The sequence below is a fragment of the Microcaecilia unicolor genome, chromosome 12, assembly GCF_901765095.1.
Source record: "Microcaecilia unicolor chromosome 12, aMicUni1.1, whole genome shotgun sequence".
Lineage (NCBI taxonomy): Eukaryota > Metazoa > Chordata > Amphibia > Gymnophiona > Siphonopidae > Microcaecilia > Microcaecilia unicolor.
Genome location: NC_044042.1, coordinates 55,362,858 through 55,386,288, shown reverse-complemented (window position 1 = coordinate 55,386,288; position 23,431 = coordinate 55,362,858). Strand labels below are relative to the sequence as shown.

The following is a 23,431-nucleotide window of genomic DNA, read 5'->3' as shown; positions in this document are numbered from 1 at the left end:
ATACTATGAATGTACAGTGTACACGATGTGTTAATAAAGAGATTTAAACATAAACATGTAGTATCAGTAGCTATGATAGCTTGAGCCACGATACTGCTTGTTTAAAGGCGCATTGAAATCTGGTGCTATATGAGAGCTAGAGTGTTGAACACGTCCAAATTGAAGAGACTTCTGAGGCAGGCCGCTGTGGCTGAAACACGATTCGTGTCGAGTCTATTGAATGTATGATCTACACATTATCTAACTCCTTTTTTTTGGTGTCACCTTCGCTGTGTTTGCATGTCTTTTACTGTGCGAGGGACTTTGTTCTTCTGTTTTTGTTGATGCAAAATTGGGCGCCAATATTTGGGTGCCGATCTAAGATGTGCACCCTACTAAATTGGCTAACAAGTCGATTAGTGCCAATAATTGGGTGCTAATTGGCACCAGTTTGAATTTGCGTTCCCATCTTGCTACATGCTATACTCAAATCCCATAGCATGGCCATGGGAGGCATGAGCGGGTCAGGGGCGTTCTTAAAATTTGGGCACAGTGTTATAGAATAGCAGGGATGTGTGCGACCAAATTGGGCAGCGGGAATTCTATTCTATGATGGGTTCCCATCTTTTAATGCCCATTATAGAATAGCATTGAGCGCCGATTTTTTTTCTGCACTGAATCTAGGCCTAAGTGTTAATTCTATAACAGCAGTTCTGCACGGGACTGGTGTTATAAAATACTAGTGTAAGTCCGTATTTGGCATGCCTACCTTTAAGCATGAGCACTTATGCCAGCTCAAAGGCACGTAACTGCATATATTCTATAACGTGGCGCAAGTCCTGGGCACATCCCTGACCCACCCATACCCCGCCCCAACCCATGCCCTATTGCAGTTGCTCACTATGGATTTTGCATGCATAAGACATAAGCATCGCCACACTGGGACAGACCAAAGGTCCATCTAGCCCAGCAACCTGTCTCCGACAGTGGCCCATCCAGGTCACAATCACCCGACAAGATCCCAGGAATAGTGGATTTTTCCCTACGTCCATTTAATAACATTCTATGGCCTTTTCCTTCAGGAAGCCGTCCAAACCTTTCTTAAACTCTGCTAAGCTAACCGCCTTAACCACATTCTCCAGCAACGAATTCCAGAGTCGAATTACGCGCTGAGTAAAGAAAAATTTTCTCTTATTTGTTTTAAACTTACTGCACTCCAGCTTCATCGCATGCCCCCTTGTCCTAGTATTTTTGGAAAGCATAAACAAGACGCTCAATATCTATCTTTTCCACTCCACTCATTATTTTATATACCTCTATCATATCACCCCTCAGCCACCTTTTCTCCAAGCTGAAGAGCCCCAGCCGCTTTAGCCTTTCCTCATAGGAAAGTTGTCCCATCCCCTTAATCATCTTTCTCGCTATAGAATACTGACTAAGGTCAGTTGCATGTGAAATGCTAATTGATGACAGTTAGCGCCAATTAACATATTGCTGATTATTGCTAGTTAACATCAATTATCAGCTCATTATTATTTCAAGTTATGTGCGCAACTGACCTTATTATGTAACTTTCATATACAACTGTGTGTGCTAAGTTGTGCATACAAGTGTATAGAATTTGGGGCATAATGCCAGAAGCTGCAATATATTTATGGTCGGCACACATCTACCTCATAGAGGTAATTCCCCTGCTGTTAGGAAATTCTGATTGTCCGATCAGTTTGATATTTGGTGGCTCCCTGAACCCCCATATTCTGTGGGAATTAGAACATCTTTCTGCTCAGAATACCTGAATGAGGAGAGCTGTTGCATGTTGTTGAGTTTGTAAATTAGTTTTGCAGCACATCTGACAGTTTTGATGTTACCTATGTGCTCTGTTTTGAGGCTGATTAAGTTAAAAGTGGAATATCCAGTATCAACCAACAGAGATTTTCTTCTAGATCTTAGGAGTGGAAACCAGTTATTTATTTATTTTATTTCCATTATTTTCGCCCCTGTGATTCTTCTTTTCTCCTTATTTTGTCAAGCTTTTTGGGAAGCAGCACTGGGATCCTGGTGCATTGAGCCTTCATTTATTTATTTTTATTTATTTACTAGTAAAAAAGGCCCGTTTCTTAACGCAATGAAATGGGCGTTAGCAATGTAATGAGTTCCTACCATTAATGTTTCCACGGTTGTATTCTGAATATAATTGTTGTTTACATGTGTAAGATTTCTTTATATACAATAGTTTTTGTGTAAACTGTGTTACAATGTGGTAAAAGTTTTCCTTGTTCAGGCCCTTCAATCAGTTTAACAATCACATCAGAAGAGCTCCTTACTCGTGAGAATGCAACATACAGTTGCCCATGTGAGAGACTGAGAGTGACAGTGTGCTTTACAGACAGTGTAAGAGAGAGATACACAGAGCGATTGAGTGTGTGTATGTGTGTGAGCGACAAAGTGATTAAATGTTTGTCTTCCCTTTCGTTCTGTGCACTTGCCTCCACTGATGTTCGTACCTCCCTGTATATGATTGTTTGTTAGAGATTCAATCCACTCCACTTCCCTCCTCCAAGTTTCGTTCTGTCTGATTGGTTCTTCGTTCCTGTGATGTCACATTTGTTTGCTTGGCAACTATACAGCATTCCGTTTCCTCGACGTGAGGGCGGGGACAGTGAGAGCCAATGAAACGCTGAACTACAGACTTACGAACCCTACACTGCCACAGTGCCACAGAGTCAGCTTCAGAATGTTGGAGGTGCTTTTTATTATATAGGATTTATGCATTCTTATATCCCACGGTTATTTTTTATTTTTGTTACATTTGTACCCCGCGCTTTCCCACTCATGGCAGGCTCAATGTGGCAGGCAATGGAGGGTTAAGTGACTTGCCCAGAGTCACAAGGAGCTGCCTGTGCCGGGAATTGAACTCAGTTCCTCAGGACCAAAGTCCACCACCCTAACCACTAGGCCACTCCTCCACTAACAAAAAACAAGTTTCGGTTCAAAATGGCTTATACTTTTCATTGAAATTGCAGTAGTGTTTTACAGTTGTGACTTGACGAGGTTCTTTGTGGCCTGTGTGATTACCTACAGAAGTTTTTGAAGAGGTATGTTTTCAGTTCTTTCCTGGAGGTAGTTAATGATGCTTCTTGTAGCCACCATTTGGATCCCAAGTAGCTGAAACCTGCTGTGTAGATGGCTCTCTAGGGGCTTTCCTATTTTAATAGACCCTCCCTCCCACGTTTCACACTCTAGTGACTGTAGCAATGGCTCTGAGGCTGGGAACCATGCACCAGTACTCCCTCTGAAACCTTCTATCATACACTCTACATCCAACCACCTGCCTTTAAGGCATCCTTAGTCCTTGCTGTCTTCAGCCAGGTCACTGATCTAGCAGATTTGTGCAAGTTTTCCATTGTTTTTGTGTTAAGATATTCCCATTCCTTCTTCTCTTCTCTTGATTTTTTTTTCTACTAGCGTATTTCTTTTCTGTCATGCCTAAATACACAGAGGAAAAGGTTGGCATGCATTCAGTGGCTTTCCTTTCTTCTCTTTCTCCAGACATATTTCCCCCACCTGACATAATGGATGAAGGGTTGGCTCGACCAGTCCTGGCTGGGATTGTCGCCACGATTTGTTTCCTGGCAGCTGCAGTTCTCTTTAGCACGCTGGCCGCCTGTTTTGTCAACAAACAACGTAAACGCAAATTGAAGAGAAAAAAGGGTAAGGAGTGGTGTATTTGTGTGTTTACCTTTCAGTATCCTCTCGTGGTGGTGGCTCCACTGTCATGATTAAGACATTCATGTATTTTAGAGTTTTCTTTGGAAAGGAAGCGCCAGTATGAGGAGTTATAATATGAGATTGGATGGGGGTGGGCTTAGGAGCAACTTAAGGAACTGCTTCTGTACAGAAAGAGTAATGAATGCCTTCACCAATGAGGGCTGCTGTTAAACATGCTGGAGTCCAGGGCAGAAATGTGACAGGGGGCTTTAAAACCCACAATCAGCCTATTTATTCTGCTTTAGGTAGGTTTGGAAGCCCGTTCTTTCATGGGGGCCTAGGTCAACTGCTCTGTTTGTAGCCCCCTAACTTTGGCCCTGTGAACAACCCTCTAATGGATCTGGTTGGGGCAAACTCCTGTATAAGAAATCAAGAAAGCATGGGACAAATATATAGGATCCTGATGATGGAAACACAATGAGGAAGCTGTAGATGAAGCAGGATCTGTGATGGTAGATGGATCTTGCATGATATTCTCTTATAGAAATATACCACATCATTCTCCTTCATATACTTCAAGTGCATCACTTTTACAAATAGCAGAACACTTAGGAAGTCTCACTTTTGAGTGATATGACAGGTTGAGAGCTATACAAATGCATGTTTAGAATGGGGAAAGAATGATGTACTCTTCCCAATATTGAGTTTCATTTGTTAGCTGCATAATGTTCTGACGTAAATGCATTTCATCTGAGTGGCTCTCTAGCTAATAGAAAGGAAGAAGTGGCCTGTTTGTATTCAGGTTCCAATGAGCAGATGTCAAATGCTACCAAAGGAAGCCACTCATTCCTTGTATTGGCTGTCAGCCTAAGCAGAGAGACAAGGCCTGATGAGGTAATGCTATTGTCCTCATCAAACCTAGGTGAAGAATTCAAGCTGGCTGTAATCATGTGTGCAGTAGAAAGGCCTTTTTTCTGCTCTATAAATACAGGCAGGTTAGAGTTTGCTCTACACTTATCCCCTTGTGCCAGTCCTATCTTGGGTGAATTTCTTCCAAAAGGTGGCAAATAAATTCTAATAAATTCACATTTGAACCATTAAAAGGTTTTGAGGCATTGAATATATTGAACTGCTATAGGATTTACCAGTTTGGAAACACATACAACAAATATTTAAATACCCTCTTCATGTTTCCTTTAAGGGTTGCCACTCTCCTGTCTTCTGCTTGTACCTCCTTTAGCCATTTCTGTTTTGTCCCTTTTCTATCTCCTTCAGACCCACCTCTCTCGATTACGCATTGCAGGAAAAGTGTGGATTCTCCGTAAGTATCTATTTGCTAGATTGTGATGAGGACTGTGGTATAGGGGTAAGACTATAACCTGAAATTTGTGGCATGGACTTTCTGTCACAGACATCTCGTGAAAGGCAATTCTGTAACCTAGGTGCCCACATGTGTGCATATGTTATACACATAAATGTCTAGAATACTGGCATTCAAGTGGGTATGTGTGCACATGCCCACATAAATGCTACCAGGGTGCCTAAGCACTGTTCTGCAAACACCTGCTTAATGTACATTCACCCCAAGTTTCTATAAATGGCGTGTAAATTTACACATGCAAAATAGTGCACTGTTCTGAGATGCATGCACAACTAAATTACTTAACAAGCCAATTAGCGCCATTAATTGGGTGCCACCCATAAATTATTAGCTTTAATTGGCAACAATGTGGATTTGCATGTGCATCTTGGTACACATTATTCTGTAAAGAGCCACGTGCAGATTTTTTAGTGTGGAACTCAAAAGGGGGTGTTGCCACGGGAGGGGCATGGACTGGTCAGAGACATTCACTAAAGATGGGCGCAGTATTACTGAATACCGGGGATCCGGGCCTAACTTATGTGCCCGGATTTATGTCAGGTTTCAGTTGGTGGAAATCCTCGCACCCAAAGTTTGGCACAGAAATCAGCTGTAAGTTCTGTTCTATAAATGACATGCAACTTGGAGCATTGTTTTTAGAATAGCGCTCTGCATGAATTTTTTGCAGCGCTCAAATTTGGGCACCATTTACTGACTCTAGTCCAGCATGTATTGGCAAGGGGGGCATACACAGGGGAGGAGCGTCGGCAGGACTTAGGTGGGGCTTTCACTTTTCCACTCTAGTTATACATGTCCCTGCCACATTTAGGCATCTGAACTTATGTCGGCTCTAAGGCTGGTGTAATGGCAGGTGCTTAAGTGTTTGGCATGTCAACACTGGGGTATGCTGGTAGTCTATAAGGGAATCTAGATGCCCTAGTTCTATTATAGAATAGACACCTACCATGTGGCCTCGGGGCACCTAAATGGAAGTGTTCAGTTATGGTATTACTTTCTTAGTGCTTTATAGCTATAGCCACTGTTCCCTCTAAGCTGAGTGGGAGTCCTCTTACCTACAGTTTTACCAGTGGGGGGGTTATGTTTCACTATCACATTTTCAATAATGAGGGACAGGAACAGTGGCATTCCTAGGCTGGCTGACACCCGGGGCGGATCGCCGATGTGCCCCCCCCCCCGGGTGCAGCGCAACCCCCCCCCCCGGCAAAATTACACCCCTCCTGGGTACATTTTTACCTGCTGGGGGGGGGGGGGGGTGCCGCGCGCCTGTCAGCTCCGAGTCCGCTCATTCCCTCCGTGCTGCTCTGGGGCAGAGGGAGCAGCAGGGAGGGAACGAGCGGACTTGGAGCCAACAGGCGCGCGGCACCCCCCCCAGCGGCGTGCACCCGGGGCAGACCACCCCCACCGCCCTCCCCTTGATATGCCACTGTACAGGAAACCTCTTCAGTCCTCCAGGGAAACCTGCCTGTCTCTAGCCCTTAAAATGTTGTCAGCAATGTTGAAACACCAACCCCCATTGGCAGCAGTGCAGTTGGAAGACTCCCATTCAGCTTCGAGGGAACAGTGGCTATAGCTCCACCTCACATCTCCATGCAAATGCTCTATGCTCATCTTGTGTTCTCCTTCTTTGTCCCTTTCTATGTAGCCTTCCTCTCTGCTCTCTGGCAGTGTCTTTTATCTTTCAACCAATCCTACACAACGAGGTTGGATTTGGATTTTGGTATTTAATTGCTTGCTCTTTCAAACATGAACTCTGGCAACTTGCCATTCCGGCACTGTAGGTTTTTCCCTGCCCCAAAGTGCTTACTGTGTAAGAGCTAGATTTTCTAACGTACATTAAATCTCATTAACACATATTAGTAAACCAAGCTGTAAATTTATACTTGAGAGAAAAGAGGGTAAAGTGACTTGTCCAAAGTCACAAGGAGTATTAACGGGAGAAGTGGGATTTGAATCTCCCTGTGGTAGAGACTGGGCTGCACTACCCCTTCACCTCACTATGCCCACTGCCCTCCTCATGTGTATCTTTCCATGAAACCTTTGTCCAATTCCTTCTCACTTTTCCATGCAAACTCTGCCCTCCCATCTGTTTGCCTCTCTGTGCAGGCTTTTTCTTAATCCACCCTCACCCCTCCATTTATCTTACATAGGCTTTCTCTTCTGATTTTCACTGTGTGCATTCCCCACTGTTCCTGCTGCTATAAATTTGACCAGAAGGTGTGTGTGGCTTGCATGCTAATGATGAGGGATGATATGAATTATATTATATTATTCAGAGTTCCATTCTCTTGTTTAGTTCACTTGACCACATTGGCCCTCATAAGTATCAGCCATGAATCAGTCAGCACCTTGCAAGATTTTATTAGCTATTGAGTTGTATATTATGTCTGTAGAGTCTCCCTCAGACAGTTCCTTCCTCCAGAGACCAGAAACCACTCTGTTAGATGCAGTATAGAAATTATGCAGTTAGAAAGATATGACAGATATAGTAAGGGCAGTATTTAAAGCCATTTGCATGGGTTATAAAGCATTTCCCCCCAGATTCTATATACTGCGACTGAAATTGCACATGCAAATCTGGTCGTATTCTGTATTTGAGCGTGCAAATAAATTACTTAACAAGCCAGTCAGCACCGATAATTGCCACTTAACAAGCAATTATTGATACTAATTGGCATTAATTAGGATTTACATGCACAACTTGCTAGACGTATGCTGTAAAGTGGTGCGTGTAAATTCTAATGCACGCTGCCAAAAAGGGGACATGGCCATGGGCATGGAATGGGCGGACAGTGGGCATTCCGAAAACCTATGCGAACAGTTATACAATACACCTGCTCCGCGTCTAACTTAGGTGCCGGTATTTACACCAAGTTTTACTTAGTGTAAATGGACTCGCATAGTTAGGTGCAGTCATGGCCGCTAGGCATCCTATATAATAATTCTCACCTCCAACATTCTGAGGCTGCCTGGAACCATTGTTTCCGCTGGAGGTGGTGTCCCTCATGTAGTAGATAATAGTGACGTCACACAACCCACACCAGATTGGCCAGTAGAAGGGAGAGGGGCGGAGCCACGATACAGGGAGCAGCGAATCAGCACAACACTGGGAATGCACAGCAGCAGGAACAGAAGCCTCTCTCACACAGTTACTCTCACATACAATCTCTCAAACATACACACTCAGAGGAAAACCTTGCTAGCGCCCGCTTCCTTTCAAACAGAAACGGGTCTTTTTTACTAGTATTCTATAAAGTGGCTAGGTATATTCTGTAAACCACACCTAAATCTTCAGCTTGGAGAAAAGACAATTGAGGGGAAATATGATAGAGGTCTATAAAATAATGAGTGGAGTGGAATGGGTAGACGTGGATCGTTTGTTTACTTTTTCAAAAAATAGTAGGACTTGGGGGCATGCGATGAAGCTACAAAATAGTAAATGTAAAACAAATCGAGAAAATGTTTCTTCACTCAATGTGTACTTAAACTCTGGAATTTGTTGCCAGAGAATATGGTAAAGGCAGTTAGCTTAGCAGGGTTTAAAAAGGTCTGGATGGCTTCCTAAACGAAAAGTCAATAGACCATTATTGAATTGACTTGGGGGAAAATCCACTACTTATTTCTGGGATAAGCAGCATAAAATGTATTGAACATTTTCAGGATCTTGTCAGGTATTTGTGACCTAGATTGGCCATTGCTGGAAACAGGATGCTGGGCTTGATTGACCTTTGGTCTGTCCCAGTGTGGCAATACTTATGTACTTTTCTGGAGTAACCATTACGCTACTCCTTCGCTCCAGCAATATACATATTTTTATTTACCTACTGTGAAGGAACAGAAAGGAGCAACATGCATAGTTTTGGTTATTCAAACCTACGCCCATTGTTGTATAGTGAAAAACTACCCTGGAAGAAAGTAGGTGCAAATCTCTACAGGCTATTTTTCATTAGGCAATAATGAAACCTAGTTTGCCATGCATCATTACTGCTGCGAACTTCATGAGTAAAATTACCCATTGGATTTGCACGATGATACAGAGCCTGATTATTGCCCTCTAAAGGTGTTACAGTTGAGGGGCTTATTTTGTTGATGAAGTGAATCACACACACAGCAAGCACACATTCATTGACCATTCACTGGCCATGGAGCTTTGCACCTTCCATCTGCTGCCCTTCATTTCCCATTTCAGGCTTTGCATTCCTTTGATGATAATAATGCACTGTTGTAGCCAGTGAAGTGTAAGCCACAGCTAGCGAGTGAGTTACATGTTACCGTCAAGGAGCAGATGTTAAGTGGCACGTTACCATTTATTTACAGGTGTTATGAGATTCTTAGATGTTTGGGGAAGTGGGGGTTAATGTTAAGATGCAATTGTAAAAGGTATGCAGCAATTGTTACTGGTGACCAACTTATGTTTCTATTACTATTTAGTTGCAAGTATTTGATTGACAGATGCCAGTTGATAGGCAGTTCTTCCACTAATCTGTCCTGTTTCTTTCTTTCCTCTTGGTATGTGGCTCAGGTTATCCTCTGGAAAGGTGAGTCCTGAGAGCATCCGGACTCTGCGTGCTCCTTCTGAATCTTCTGATGACCAAGGCATGCAGGGAAAGGAGAAAGAGCTGTCTCTCTACAAAAAGACCAAACGAGCAATAAGCAGTAAAAAATACAGTGTCTCAAAGGCCGAGGCTGAAGCAGAGGCTACCACCCCTATTGAGCTCATCAGTCGTGGGCCAGATGGGCGCTTTGTCATGGACCCTTCTGAGATGGAGCCCTCGCTGAAGACACGCAGAATTGAAGGGTTCCCCTTTGTGGAGGAGACAGATATGTACCCAGAGTTCCGCCAGTCTGATGAGGAGAATGATGACCCTGTGGTTCCTTCCTCCATTGCCGCTATCAAATCTCAGCTGACTCCTCTGTCCTCTAGCCAGGAATCCTACCTACAGCCACCAGCATACAGCCCAAGGTTCCAGAGACCCATGGAGGGGACACTAGTGCTGGAGGGCCGGCTGCAGGCCACTGGCCAAACTAGGCCACTGGCTCCCAGGGGCTTCCACCACAGCCAGTTTTATAGTTACCTCAGTAGCAGCCCTGGTGAAATGGATCCCCCACCCTTTTACATGCCAGAGGTTAGTCCACTCAGCTCTGTGATGTCCTCACCACCTTTGCTTCCTGAGGGACCTTTTGGACACCCTACAATTCCAGAGGAGAATGGTGAGAACGCTTCCAACAGTACTTTGGCTATGACCCAAACACCAACAGGGGGCCGTTCCCCTGAACAGTGGGTACAGGGTGATTATTCTTTTAGTGGACTGGAGCCACCACCCGTGGTGTTCCCACACCAACACCACCAATATGATCTAGTTGATTGTATACAGTCAAAGGCTGTTCTTCCAAGGGGGATTCCTCCCTCCTCCTTCCAGGCTCCTGCCTCCTACCCTGGCATTATACCCCTGGAGGCACCAAAGAGTTGGACTAGCAAGTCACCCAGTAAAAGCAAACCTATGCAATTGGTGAGTCAAGGGCAGCTAAGACATACCAGTCAAGGTATGGGCATACCTGTGTTGCCTTACCAAGAGCCATCAGAGACCCTCGGCCCCAGCGGCATAAGCACATTCAGCCTGGATACCAGGTGGTATGAACCCCAGCCCAGACCTCAGTATAGCCCTCGGCAAGTTAGAAGGACAGAGTCCAGTTTACATCAGGTGGTGCTACAACCTTCCCGGCTTTCACCTTTGACCCAAAGCCCCCTCAGTTCTCATCATGGCTCCCCAGAGCTGACCGCACGTGCCAGGCCTCGACCAGGACTAATCCAACCTTCAGAGATGTCAGAAATCACCCTCCAGCCTCCTGGAGCAGTCAGTTTTTCCAGGAAATCCTCTGCATCAACAGGATCTCCAGCTCTGAGTAGCAGGGGGGGAAGTCCTAGCTACAGGCCAGCCACAGCTTTCACCTCATCAGTTACCAGACATCCATCCCAGTGTTCCTCTCCACCAATGGAGAGCCGGAAAACTTTTGGACACATCCCATCACAGAGGAGGACAGGAGAGGAGATCCTGCAAACAGAATCCACAGCAACAACCACATGCACTTCAGGGTAAGTGTGAAAATACACCCCTTTTCTTATCTATAGGCACAGACAATGGCGACTTCGGCTTCCGATCTACAGATGAGCCCTGATGGCTAAAGGGTATGAATGTGAGATTTCTGTGAGTAAGCCCACTGACATGGCCAGTGTTAGACATTCTGTGACCCAGGACAGAAAGTTTCAAGGAGGCCCTAAAGCCTGCCAGGGAGGCAGCAAATGCCCTTTTTGCACTCCCCTAATGCCAGCCCTGGGCACTGATAAATACTGCTGTGCAGATTGGTCTCCAGGCTGGCAGGGCATTTCTGGTGGGGATGGGGGGTTGGGGGTCACCGTGCTGTTGTGTGGATGCTTACCTAGCTGATGTCCAAGCTGGTAGGCCAGTGCTGTGGGGGAGCTCACAGTGCTAGAATCCTCACAAGGTGTTCCTTAGGGGAAGGGCACAAACTTGAGCAAGCAATCCCTAAGGTTGGCAGGTCATTGTTTATTGTCTTGTTGTAAATCTTGCTGAGTCTTGCTTTCTGTTTCACCAGTCCTGTGAATAGTTATCAGGGGAATGTGAAGGAGGATAAGAGCTGTAAAACACTTTTTTGGGGGGAGAGTAGACTGTAGTTGTACATTGGTGGGGGGGAGTAGGCCCCCACTAGAAATGTTTGTTTTATTTGGCTTTACATTTAAAAAAAATTCCTGTTCTTTCATTGTTTTGTACATGGCTTGCTTTCCAAAAGGATTTGTAGCGGTTGTCCTCATAATAACAGCAATGCATTTAAAAGAATACAGTCCCCATAATAAAACCATGCTAGTTTTCAAATCAAAAAGTTTTCAAAACCTTTCTTTTTGTTCTACATGGAGGATTGGTGTTTACATGCATAAAATCATGTGGGTCGATATTCAGCCACAATGGTCAGTGTGTTTTTTTTTAAATCATTGGTTGCAGCATGTATAAAAATCATTTATACTCTGCACCGTTATCCATAGAGGCAGCAGTGATGCATATATATAGTGGTGATATTCAGCCGCTACAGGAGTAATTTTATAAGACTTTTTTTTTTGCAGATATGTAAATATACACATGCTTATTAAATTCCAGATCCAGATGTGCCCCGAGTCAGAGTTGACTCCTGGTGATCACACATTGGGGACCCCCACCTTCATAGTTTTCTTGGCATGATACAGGAGTGGTTTGCCATTGCATTCTCCTGAGGCAGGGAGGGTTAAGTGACAAGGAGTTGCTGCAGGGTGTAAACCTTGGCGTTCTGGTTCCCAGCCTGCTACTCTGAACATTAGGTTTAGGCTTAACAAACGTCCAGATTTCCCCGGATATGTCCTCCTTTTCAGGGGACTGTCGGGGGTCCGGATGTTTTTTTTCCAGCCAGCCTATTTGTCTGGGTTTCTGGGCTGGCGGGCTGATGGGCTTGCCTTCTCCCCCCCCCCTCCCCAGCCTACTGTAGTGCACCCTGGTGGTCTAGTGGCCTCTTCGGAGCAGGAAAGAACTCCATTCTTTCTTGCCCGCTGACACTAACCTCCCCGCTACCACCACTCCTTGAAAACAGCTGCCGAGACTTCAAGTGGAGGCCTCATGAGACTTCACAGAAGTCTTGCAAGGCTATCTCTTGAAGTCTCGACAACCATTTTTGAGAAGCGGAGGCAGTGAGGAGGTCACCAGCAGTGGGCAGGAAAGAGTGGAGTTCTCTTTCATGCCACGTAAAGATCAGTAGACCACCAGGGCTGCAAGGTACGCCCAGAAGGGAGAGGGAGAGAATTGGGCAACTGCTCGTGGATGGGAGGGGGGGGGGGGGGGGGCTTGCTGTACATGGAGTGGGGGGAAGGGAAGGAAAAAGGGGAAAATTCAGCACATGGATAGAAGGGGATGGAGAGGAGAGGGAGGACATGCTGCTCATGGATGGAAAGGAAAGGGGGGCATGCTGCTAATGGATGTTTGCTTTTTTGGAAAAAAATAGCTTTTCTTTACTTTTGTATTTAGACTATGGAAGAAAATGCATTTCTTTTACTTTTACCAGTATTTTCACTGCCTGTAGAATCTGGCTTTCTTGGGGATCTAGGTGACTGTGGGGCTAGGGCATGGCTAAGGGCAGGCTGGGGAGGGGTGGCATTTTATTTTTTTGTGTTCACAGCTTGGCCAAAGAATACCTTAGGGTCCCTATGTGTGATGACACAAACACGTGTACTTTTATGCAACTTGGGTATGGGCATATTTGGAGACAGATTTTGGGTGGAGCATGGGAAGTAATGTGATTCACCAATGTGTATTATAAAACATGCATGGTCATGCATAGTTTACATGTGAACATTTTGCGTTTGCTCTTAAGCAGGAGTAAATGTCCATGTGATTATGGTAATTTTTGTGGACTAATTTTATAAGGACACGTAAGTGTCTGTGTCTTTTTATAACACAGACCCAAAATAGGCACCTCCGCACCTTCCCAACTTAGTCATCTTGTTATAAAATGATCCTTTATCATATGGCTAAGTGGTTTAATTTTGGACAGTCTTGTGGCTGAGCTAAATCAACCTGCTTAACTATTTAGATAGTGGTTGAATATCACTGGATAATGCCAGAACTTTTAGTGAATTTTCAGCAGCACTATCTGCACAGTGCTGTGGAAAAGTCACAGATAGGAGACTTAAACATTAAGCAGCGGTTGCTAAAAGGGCAAGTTTAGAACAGCACGAATAGGTTAATAGGGCAGGAAGGGGCCTGGGTTCTTTTGCTTATTATCTGGAAGAGTCTTTGGATAAGTTCAAAAAATTAAAAAAAAAAACTTGTTTACTACAGCAGTGGTTCCCAAACCTGGTCCTAGAGGGGCCCCAGCCAATAAGGTTTTTGGGAAATCCACAATGAATATTCATGACATAGATTTGCATGAGGTGGAGGGGTCATAGTCATTAGGAGTTAACCAGGTAGGAGTAGCTGTTAGCCATATATTAGGCGGCACTTAACTGTCCAGACTGGCCAAACTGTCTTGGCACTATCTAGGTAATAGAGAATGACATGGGGACGGGGACAGAGCCCACGGGGATAGGTTGGGGACAGATCCCACAGGGATGGGGCGGGGATGAGGACAGAGCCCATGAGGACAGGGACAAACTTTGTCCCCGTGTCACTTTCTACTTTGAAGCCTGTTAATCAACTGGATTGTTATTTATGTTGGATTGATGCAGACGACAATATTTTTATTTTTTGGAAAAACAAACAAACATGCTGGCCACAGCTAGCAAAATTTGCACGGGGAATCCTGTAGATCCTGCTACCAGCACATCTTCTAAGAAGACATCTTCTATTGCAGGAGGGACTGTGGAAGACAGGAGAGCTAGACTGAATCCTGAGATTGTTGATAACTTCTTATTCATCCCCAGATTAAAAAATCATAACAGTGCTTCATAGGTCATATTTCTGCACCCTCTAGGGCATGCAGAATGGGTGGTATTTTGTACCCCTGAACATTTTAACGGGGTGGATTAAGATTCCTTGGGGTTGTAGAAGTCAGCTATTTTGGGGGTTGGAAGGGTAGAGGGTGATGGTGGTAGGAGGGTTTATTATAGCTGCTCATTGTTATTATTGTTTTCTATTTGTAATTTATACACAACAGTTGCACAGCATATTGTTCCTTTTTATACTTTAATAAAAAGATGTAAATGTAAAATCATAAGTGTTCGAGGCTTCTGCAGATGAGAACAGAGCCCATGGAAATGGGGCTGGCACGGGGACGGAGACAGGGCCTGTGGGGATGGGATGGGAATAGAGGTGAGGCCTGCAGGGATGGGGTGGGGACAGAGACAGAACCCACGGGGACGGGACGGGGACAAATTTTATCCCCGTGTCATTCTCTACTAAGTAATACTGGGGCAGTTCAGAGTGGAGCACAAGTGGACCCGCCAGTCACCACCAATCATCAGTGCCGGTGCCCGGATTACTATCTGAGCAAATGAGGCTGATAAAAAGCTGTCCTAACTTGCTGTCCCAATACTGGCATTGAATATCAGTGATACCCGGATAACTTTCCGTGGCCACCGAAGAGCCATTCAGCACTTATATTTGAGTTTAGGCCGGTACTCAGGAGTTTAAAAAATAAATTCTGATCTCTGTGGGCTGAATATCGGGTAATAAATGTTCAAGTCCATTTGAATATTTGCCTGATTAACTTATATGCATATAAATGGATATATGCTCCAAAACATTTTATGCGCATAAAGGAAACAAAATGAAAGAAACGAAGTGCACATATGTAGTTGGAGAACTTTAAGGGCCCTGTTTACTAAGCCGTGCTGTAGGTGCTCTAGTGTTTTTAGTGCACGCTAACTCTAGAGACACTCATATATTTCTATGGGTGTCTCTAGCATTAGCGTGCACTAATTTTTAGCGCATGCTAAAACCGTTAGCGTACCTTAGTAAGCAGGGCTCTAAGGAAATTAGGTAGCCTATACTGTACCTTGTCATGTGTGTTGCAAAGATCTAGAAGACATATTTAGAGATATCTTAACCAGTTAGAAACATCTTGACCCTTGTTCTGATAGATTCAAATGATTGTGGTGAGTTCCGTGTGTTTTCTTGGACCTTGGTGCTTTTCACTGGTATATTAGAAATTGTACTGTCCCCACCCCCTACCCCAACCACTATGTCGTTCCATCTTTGTTTCCTCTCAAAAGTTCTCACATTGCTAAAGTGCAAGACCCATACTGGATTAGGCAGTAATATATTTGAACACTGCATGAGAAAGTAGTACATAGTATGATGCCATCTTTGGCTGCATTCCATATGCTGGGTGTATATAGAGGGTATTCTCTCTCATTCTCTCTTTTGCCGTTCAGCGGTGAATGGACCCAATCACCCCTCTGGTTGTAGTACAGTAATAATTCTGTAAGGAGCTGCTTAAATTCGGGCACCATTCATGCATGTAAATATACATAGTGACGACGGCAGATAAAGACCTGTTTGGTCCATCTAGTCTGCCCAACAAGGTAAACTCATTATACATAGTATGTGATACTTCACATGTATACCTTACCTTGATTTGTCCTTGCCATTTTCATGGTACAGACCGTAGAAGTCTGCCCAGCACTAACTTTTCTTCCCAATTACCGGTGTTGCCACCCAATCTCCGCTAAGCTTCTGTGGATCCATTCCCTCTAAATAGGATTCCTTTGTGTTTATCCCACACATTTTTGAATTCCGCTACTGTTTTCATCTCCACCACCACCAGCAGTAGCACATTGCAAGTGTCTACCACCCTCTTCATGAAAAAATACTTCCTGACATTATTCCTCAACCTCAATTTATGTCCTCTAGATCTATGGCCTTCCCGTCTCCGGAAAAGGTTTGTTTGCGGATTAATACCTTTCAAATATTTGAGCATCTATATCATATCATCCCTGTTTCTCCTTTCCTCCAGGGTATACATGCTCAGGTCAGCAAGCCTCTCCTCATACGTCTTGTAACGCAAATCCCATATCATTTTTGTAGTTTTTCTTTGCATTGCTTCAAGTCTTTTTACAGCAAGATACGGCCTCCGAAACTGAATGCAATACTCCACGTGGGGCCTCACCAACAACTTGTAGAAGGGCATCAACACCTTCTTTCTTCTGCTGGTTTTACCCCTATCTATGCAGCCTAGCATCCTTCTCGCCATGACCACCACCTTATCGCACTTTCATCACCTTCAGATTCTGGGACACCATCTCCCCAAGGTCCCTCTCCTGAGCTTACCAATCTCTCCCCTCCTATCTGGTAAACCGCTCCACCCCTAAAACCTACCCCCCCCCCCCGGAGGACGTTAACATGATAATGCTTATTGACTTTATCAAAATATTGGGGCAAGTGTGGGCTAGGAGCTTGAAACTTAATTGGGCGGAGGGGGGAGGAGGACAGGCATAGAGCTGAAGATTTGCCTAGGAGTCCTAATACCCTCACACTGGCTCTGGGGATTCTAGCTTTGTTTTGATCTCAGTCTGCAATGATAGCAGAATTAAATGCCTTAATGCACCATGCAAGGAGAGCTATGATGAAATAATTTATGGAAAGGGACAGAAGAGAGAGGGAGACAATTAATTTCTCTTCTGCACTAGGAAATTTTCGTTCTACAAAACCTAACAAATTTGTAGCTGCCTTTTGCATGCTGAGATGAGAAACGCTAGCACATTTTATCTTGTGATGCCTCCAAAATGTACTCCATGAGGCTTTGCAGGATGAATATTGAAATAACTCTTTCCTTTTGACCCTTGGATGTGAAAGTCATAGCCTATTAACTGAACTGAAGTGAACTTGTGAAGCAAGGAGTGAGTAGGATGGTTATCACATGCATCACTAATGGGGAATGATAAATGCTGCTATTTAGTAAGCAACAAATCTAATAGAAAATGTTGCAAGTTACTTTTCGTGGTAGCATTCAGTGCCATAAAATCAGCAGCAGTCACTGGCCAAAAGAGCTTTATAACTGGTTGGATTCTTTGTGCAACAATTTTCAAACTGCCCTCAGGGCTTCCAAGTTGATTTTTAAAGGGAAACTCCCTATGGTGGTCCCCTTTAAAATTTCTCGGGATGGGGGGAAGAGGATACTTTCCTCTGTGTATTTTCCTCCCCCTTCCCCCCTCCACCTAACCCTCCCCCTTTTCTCTCACCCTCAAAAGTACGTGTTCTGTTCACAGTCCCCCTGATGTTCAGCACTGTTTGTCCAGGAACAGCTCCTGGCTAGTTAAAAAGTCTTAAACTGACTAGGTGCTAATATTTAGCGAGATAGCCAGCTACCTCGGCTGAATATTAGCGCTTACCCCTAAATTCTATATAACGTGCCTAGAGATCCGTGCCAAAATCCAAGCATATACTATAATAATGTGCATAATTTAATTTGCTTAACAAGCTAATCAGCGTTGATAACAGCTCTTAACAAGTAATAATGAGCACTAATTGGCAATAATTAGAATTTACGCGCACTACTTGCTAAGCACATTCTGTAATGCAGTGCACCTAACCTCTAACGGATGCAGGCAAAAAGGGACGTGGTTATAAGTGGGGAAAAGGTGTTTCGTGTTTGTCCAGAATTTATGCGCATAGTTATAGAATATGGCCCAGTGTGACTAATGGGCTCATTTTCAAAAGAGAAGGACGTCCATCTTTCGACATAAATTGGAAGATGGACGTCCTTCTCACAGAAACGTCCAAATCGGTATAATCGAAAGCCGATTTTGGACGTCCCCAAATGCACTCCGTTGCAGGGACGGCCAAAGTTGAAGGGGGCATGCGGAGGTGTAGCGAAGGCGGGACTTGACCATGCCTAACACTTGGACGTCCTTGACCCATAATTGAAAAAAAAGAAGGACATCCCTGACGAGCACTTGGACGTTTTCACCCGGACCTGTTTTTCTTACGACTAAGGCACAGAAAGATGCCTGAAATGACCAGATGACCACCGGAGAGAATCGGGGATGACCTCCAGTTACTCCGCCAGTGATCACTAACCCCCTCCCACCCTCAAAAATCATCTGTAAAAATATTTTGTGCCAGTCTCTTTGCCAGCCTCAGATGTCATACTCAGGTTCATGACAGCTCATGCAGGTCCCTGGAGCAGTTTTAGTGGGTGAGTGCACTTCAGACAGGCGGACCCAGCACCATTCCTCCCCCACCTTTTACGTTTGTGGAGGAAACAGCGAGCTCTCCAAAACCCACCACAAACCCACTGTACCCACATCTAGGTGCCCCCTTCACCCATAAGGTGTACAGTTGGGGGTAGTGGGTTTTGGGGGGCTCAGCACACAAGGCAAGGGAGCTATGTTCCTCGGAGCAATTTATGAAGTCCACTGTGGTGCCCCCTAAGATGCCCGGTTGGTGTCCTGGCATATCAGGGGGACCAGTGCACTACAAATGCTGGCTCCTCCCACGACCAAATGGCTTGCATTTGGTCGTTTCTGAGATAGACGTCCTTGGTTTCAAAAATCACCAAAAATCAGAAACGTCATGTCTAGGGTTGTCCAAATCTAGGGACGGTGAAATTTAAGGATTTGGACGTCCCTGACAGTATTTTCAAAACGAAAGATGGACATTCATCTTGTTTCGAAAATACGGGTTTCCCCGCCCCTGGATCGGGACGTTTTGCCCCTCCATGTCTACATTCCTGGATTTACGCCATGTGTAAATAGATGTGCATAGTTTTAGGCACTAAGATGACAACTAAGTTTATTCTATATACTGTGCCTAACTCTAGGTGCTGCTTATAGAATAAACTTAGTTGGAACTAATTTCAGTGCTGGTTTTTTTAGGCACCATATATAGAAACTCCCCCTTAGCGGCTAGCTCTGTCACCATCTGTGTTGTGAGACATAGCCGATTAGTGCCAATATTCATTGGCTGACCTGCTAAGTTTAGCAGCCAGATAAACCCGCATAAATAGCAGGTCTGTCTTTAGCCGCTATATCTTAGCCGGTCAGCTGATGAATATCGGCTTAACCAGCTATGTGCATAACGAAAAAAAAAACCAACCGCAGGAGGCAGCCCGGCTAACTTTCGCGGTCTGAATATCGCCTCCAGTGTGCCTACTTTGTATGAGTGAGGACAGATACTTTTTAAAGGCTGTTTTCAAGCTAGTAAATGCCAAAGGTTTTGAAAATGTGTTTCTTTATGTGACAATAAAATTAGAGAGCTTGAGATCGAGCCATTATGACCTCCATGGATCCCTACTGATCCGCTTTGGTTACATTATTATGAACTGGATAGTCTTATGGACAAATAGGCTAGCACATTTATCACACCTGAAGCGGTTGGCCCAATTGTCTATGTGGCCAATGGGGATACCCCGTTCATTCACGTGCAGAAATCTGCAAAATGCATTGGCTTTTAGCTTTGTCCACATGAAAATAGTTAAATATTGGTATCTTGGTGTACTAGATCCAAAAAGCCACAAATCAGCAAAATTGAGGGTTGTCCCACTTGTCTGTAAGACCATCCAACTCTAAGAAGCTATGAGGCAGATCAGGAAATAGAGAGGAAAGAGAAGAGAAATAAAAGACACCCCTTTCTCCCCCCTCAACTAATGATAGACCCTTATCTCTCAAAGCCTAGATAGGTTGTGTGGCAAAATGGTGAATTTTCCAGCATATGAATTATAAGAATTATAAGCTATCACAGGAAAAATGACTGTTCCTTCTTTAGTTTAACACAGAGAGGAAGTAACCTGCAGTGATGTGGCCAGTCACTTTTTAAAAAATGTTGTTCTGGGCTCTGATTGGCCCAACAGCTCAAATTCAGCCAGGATGTACTGGTTTTTTTCCCTCAGTCTCAGTCAGGGAGAGGCGATAGAAAGATCTCTTCACTGAGAACCTGTGAGCAGTTATATTCTGTAACCTGTGAGCAGCTATATTTTCTGTACTCCCCAGGCACTATCCAGGTAGTGACTAAATGTTTAAATAGTTTTAATATTGATCCATATTCAGTTACCTGTTATTGTGTGCTGTTTTTGTTCCATCTGTTTTTATGGTTCACTGTTCAATATTTTTATGACAATACATCTTTTTTGGTTTATTGACTCTGCTTGTCTGGACTGACTAAGAATCCTGGTGGTTTGTATTTTTGGGTCTGTTGGTGCTTTCTTGGAACTGTGGGACTCCTGGAGTGTGGCCCCAGTGTCCTAGACATCACCATGAAGAACGTTTGGATGGGAGACTTGCCCAGAGACAAGTGGAATCTAGTACATGGGTGTGGAGGGTTACTAGTGTACAGCACAAGTGGCAGGTGCAGGCGGACCTGAGCTAAGCTGGGGATAGACCCTCTAAGTGGCCACAGGGTTAACCCCAGGCACGTGGCTAGGCGTTCCGTGACAGGTTGCCTATACATATAACATCTTAGGAACTCCAGAAGGGTCACTTCTGTCCATCCTACCCTAGACTACCAGGGCATCCTTAAGGTAGGTCTGAGGGGCTTACAGGGGGGTGAGGTGAAGTCTTTGGGAGGGAGTTGGATGCTCTTGGGCAGTGTTGTTCTAAGTACTAGGTCAAAGTACATAGTAAAGTAATAATAACTGTATATTTTAATACTTAACTATAATTTTTATTGTGTTTTTACTGTACTTTTACTTAAGTGAAAGTAAAAACGCTACCGCCCAATATAATATTTTTGAGTAAAAAGTAAAAGTACCACAACTACAATGAATACAACTATTGTTAACATTTTTATCCCAACAACTTTATTGCTCTACAATTCAATCCACTTTGCTTTTAGTAAAACTACATTTTTTAAAATGATTGTCACTTGTGAATCATGGATTTTTTGGTCTGATAAAAATTTCCTTCAAATCAGGCCAGGTTGCAATATTACTGATGTCTTCTGACTGGATCTGCAGGTTTTGATCAAGGGAATCTCTGAAACACTTGACTTCTGTATAGCAAAGAATACTTTATTATCATTAGTCATTATCATCTGCATTAGAAGTAGTGCTGTCTATTTTATCCCTTGCATCTTCATCTTTATCTTCGTTATCATCGTCATGTTTTCCAATTACAAAGAAGGCTTTCACAAAGTTGGAACCATTGTTCTAACAATTTTTTGTCTGATGACAAACTCTGGGCCCCTTTACCAAGCTGCGGTAAGAGGGGGCCTGTGCTGGTGTTGGTGTGTGTTTTTCACATGCGTCGAGGTCCCCTTTTTACTGCTGCGGGTAAAAGGGAAATTTGTGTTTCCTGCAGGAAATGGCTGTGGTGCAAGTAAAGCACCTGCCATGTGGCCATTTCGGGGGAAGCCCATACCTCCACCCATTGAGGTGGCGGTAAGGGCTCCTGCACTAACCCATCGGTAACCAGGCAGCGTGTGACACTGCCTGATTACCGCCTGGTACACTCCAGCGCTACAAAAAAAATATATTTTTGTAGTGCCAGATTTGACTGCGCACTAGGGCCAGGAAATACCGCCAGGCTGCTGCCCCAAATTTAACCAGGGAAGTTTTCTCTATTTTCAATAATCTGACTTCTTCCCCTTTAGCTAAGAAGGGACCCACACTCATGCCTAGTGCTGATTCTCTTTCCCAATTCTTGTCTACTAAGGTCCAAGATTTAGTTGACTCAGTGGCGTAGCTACATGGGGCCTGAGGGGGCCTGGGCCCCTGTAGATTTGGCCCTGGCCCCCTGCCGACGATCCCCTTGAACCCGACTCCCGCCACCAACCCTCCCCTGCCGTCGCCGCCCGCCCCGCCACCACATCCGATACCTTGTTTGCTGGCTGGGCCAGCCAAAGAGAGTCTTTTCAGCGCCGGAGTAGCGCCTTCGTTCAAGGAACTTCCTGGTTATGATCAGCTGTTTCTGTTGCCTTACGTGACGTAAGGCGTCAGAAACAGCTGATCATAACCAGGAAGTTCCTTGAATGAAGGCGCTACTCCGGCACTGAAAAGACTCTCTTCGGCTGGTCCGGCCAGCAAACAAGGTATCGGCTGCAGCGGCGAGGCGGGCAGCGATGGTGGGGGAGGGTTGGTGGCAGGAGGGGGGTTCAAGGGGATCGTCGGCAATGGGGTCCAAAGCGGCAGCGGGGTGGGCGGCGACAGCGGGGGAAGCTTGGTGGCGGGAAGGGGGTTTCAAGGAGATCGTGGCGGCGGTGGCTGTGGCAGCTAAACAGTGCCCCCCCCACCTCAGGCTGTGGCCCCCGCTCCCGGCGAGGTCTGGCTATGCCTCTGGTTGACTCTGTCTTTATCTACTTAACACCTCCTGGCCCTACAAGCATCTCTTGTTCTTAATGGTTCATCTTCTTGTTCTTCCTTTCATCCGCAGACTCTACACTCTCTTTCAATAGCACTGTCTCAAATGAAATCCATTTATTGTGATTTGGATCCTTTCCCTTCTTCTTGATTAAAAATCCAGGAACTCAATTTTTGCCTCTGATTCTAGATCTCTTTAACTCGAGTCTGTCTTCTGGTCATGTTCCCCAACTCTGGAAAACTGCACTAGTCAAACCTATTCTTAAAAAACCCTCACTTGATCTTCAAGTTCCTACAAACTACTGACCAGGCTCTAATTTATGTTACCTTTCTAAAGTTCTGGAGTGAATTGTCTTTTACAATTATCCCTGTTTACAGAGAAGTCATTAGCTCTTCATCCATAACAGTCAGGTTTCAGAACACATAATAGCATTGAAACTGTCCTCACTGACATGCTGAATGAAATGTATTCCCAATTAGATAAACATAATATAGTCCTTGCCATTTCCTTAGATCTTTCTGCTGCTTTTGACCTTGTTGATCATTCCCTCCTGATTCATTGTCTCTCAACATTAGGTATTTCTGAAACTGTCCTCT

The 23,431-nt window shown here is 44.6% G+C and overlaps 1 protein-coding gene across 1 annotated transcript in view; it reads left to right on the top strand.

Annotated features, from left to right (window-relative positions):
* IGSF9B (immunoglobulin superfamily member 9B) overlaps positions 1-23,431 on the top strand; it is a 179,031-nt gene that overhangs the window by 142,904 nt on the left and 12,696 nt on the right. The window contains exons 17-19 of the mRNA XM_030220462.1: positions 3,529-3,690; positions 4,963-5,008; positions 9,588-11,159. Coding sequence (XP_030076322.1) covers positions 3,529-3,690; positions 4,963-5,008; positions 9,588-11,159 — 1,780 coding nt within the window. The remainder of the gene's footprint in view (positions 1-3,528; positions 3,691-4,962; positions 5,009-9,587; positions 11,160-23,431) is intronic.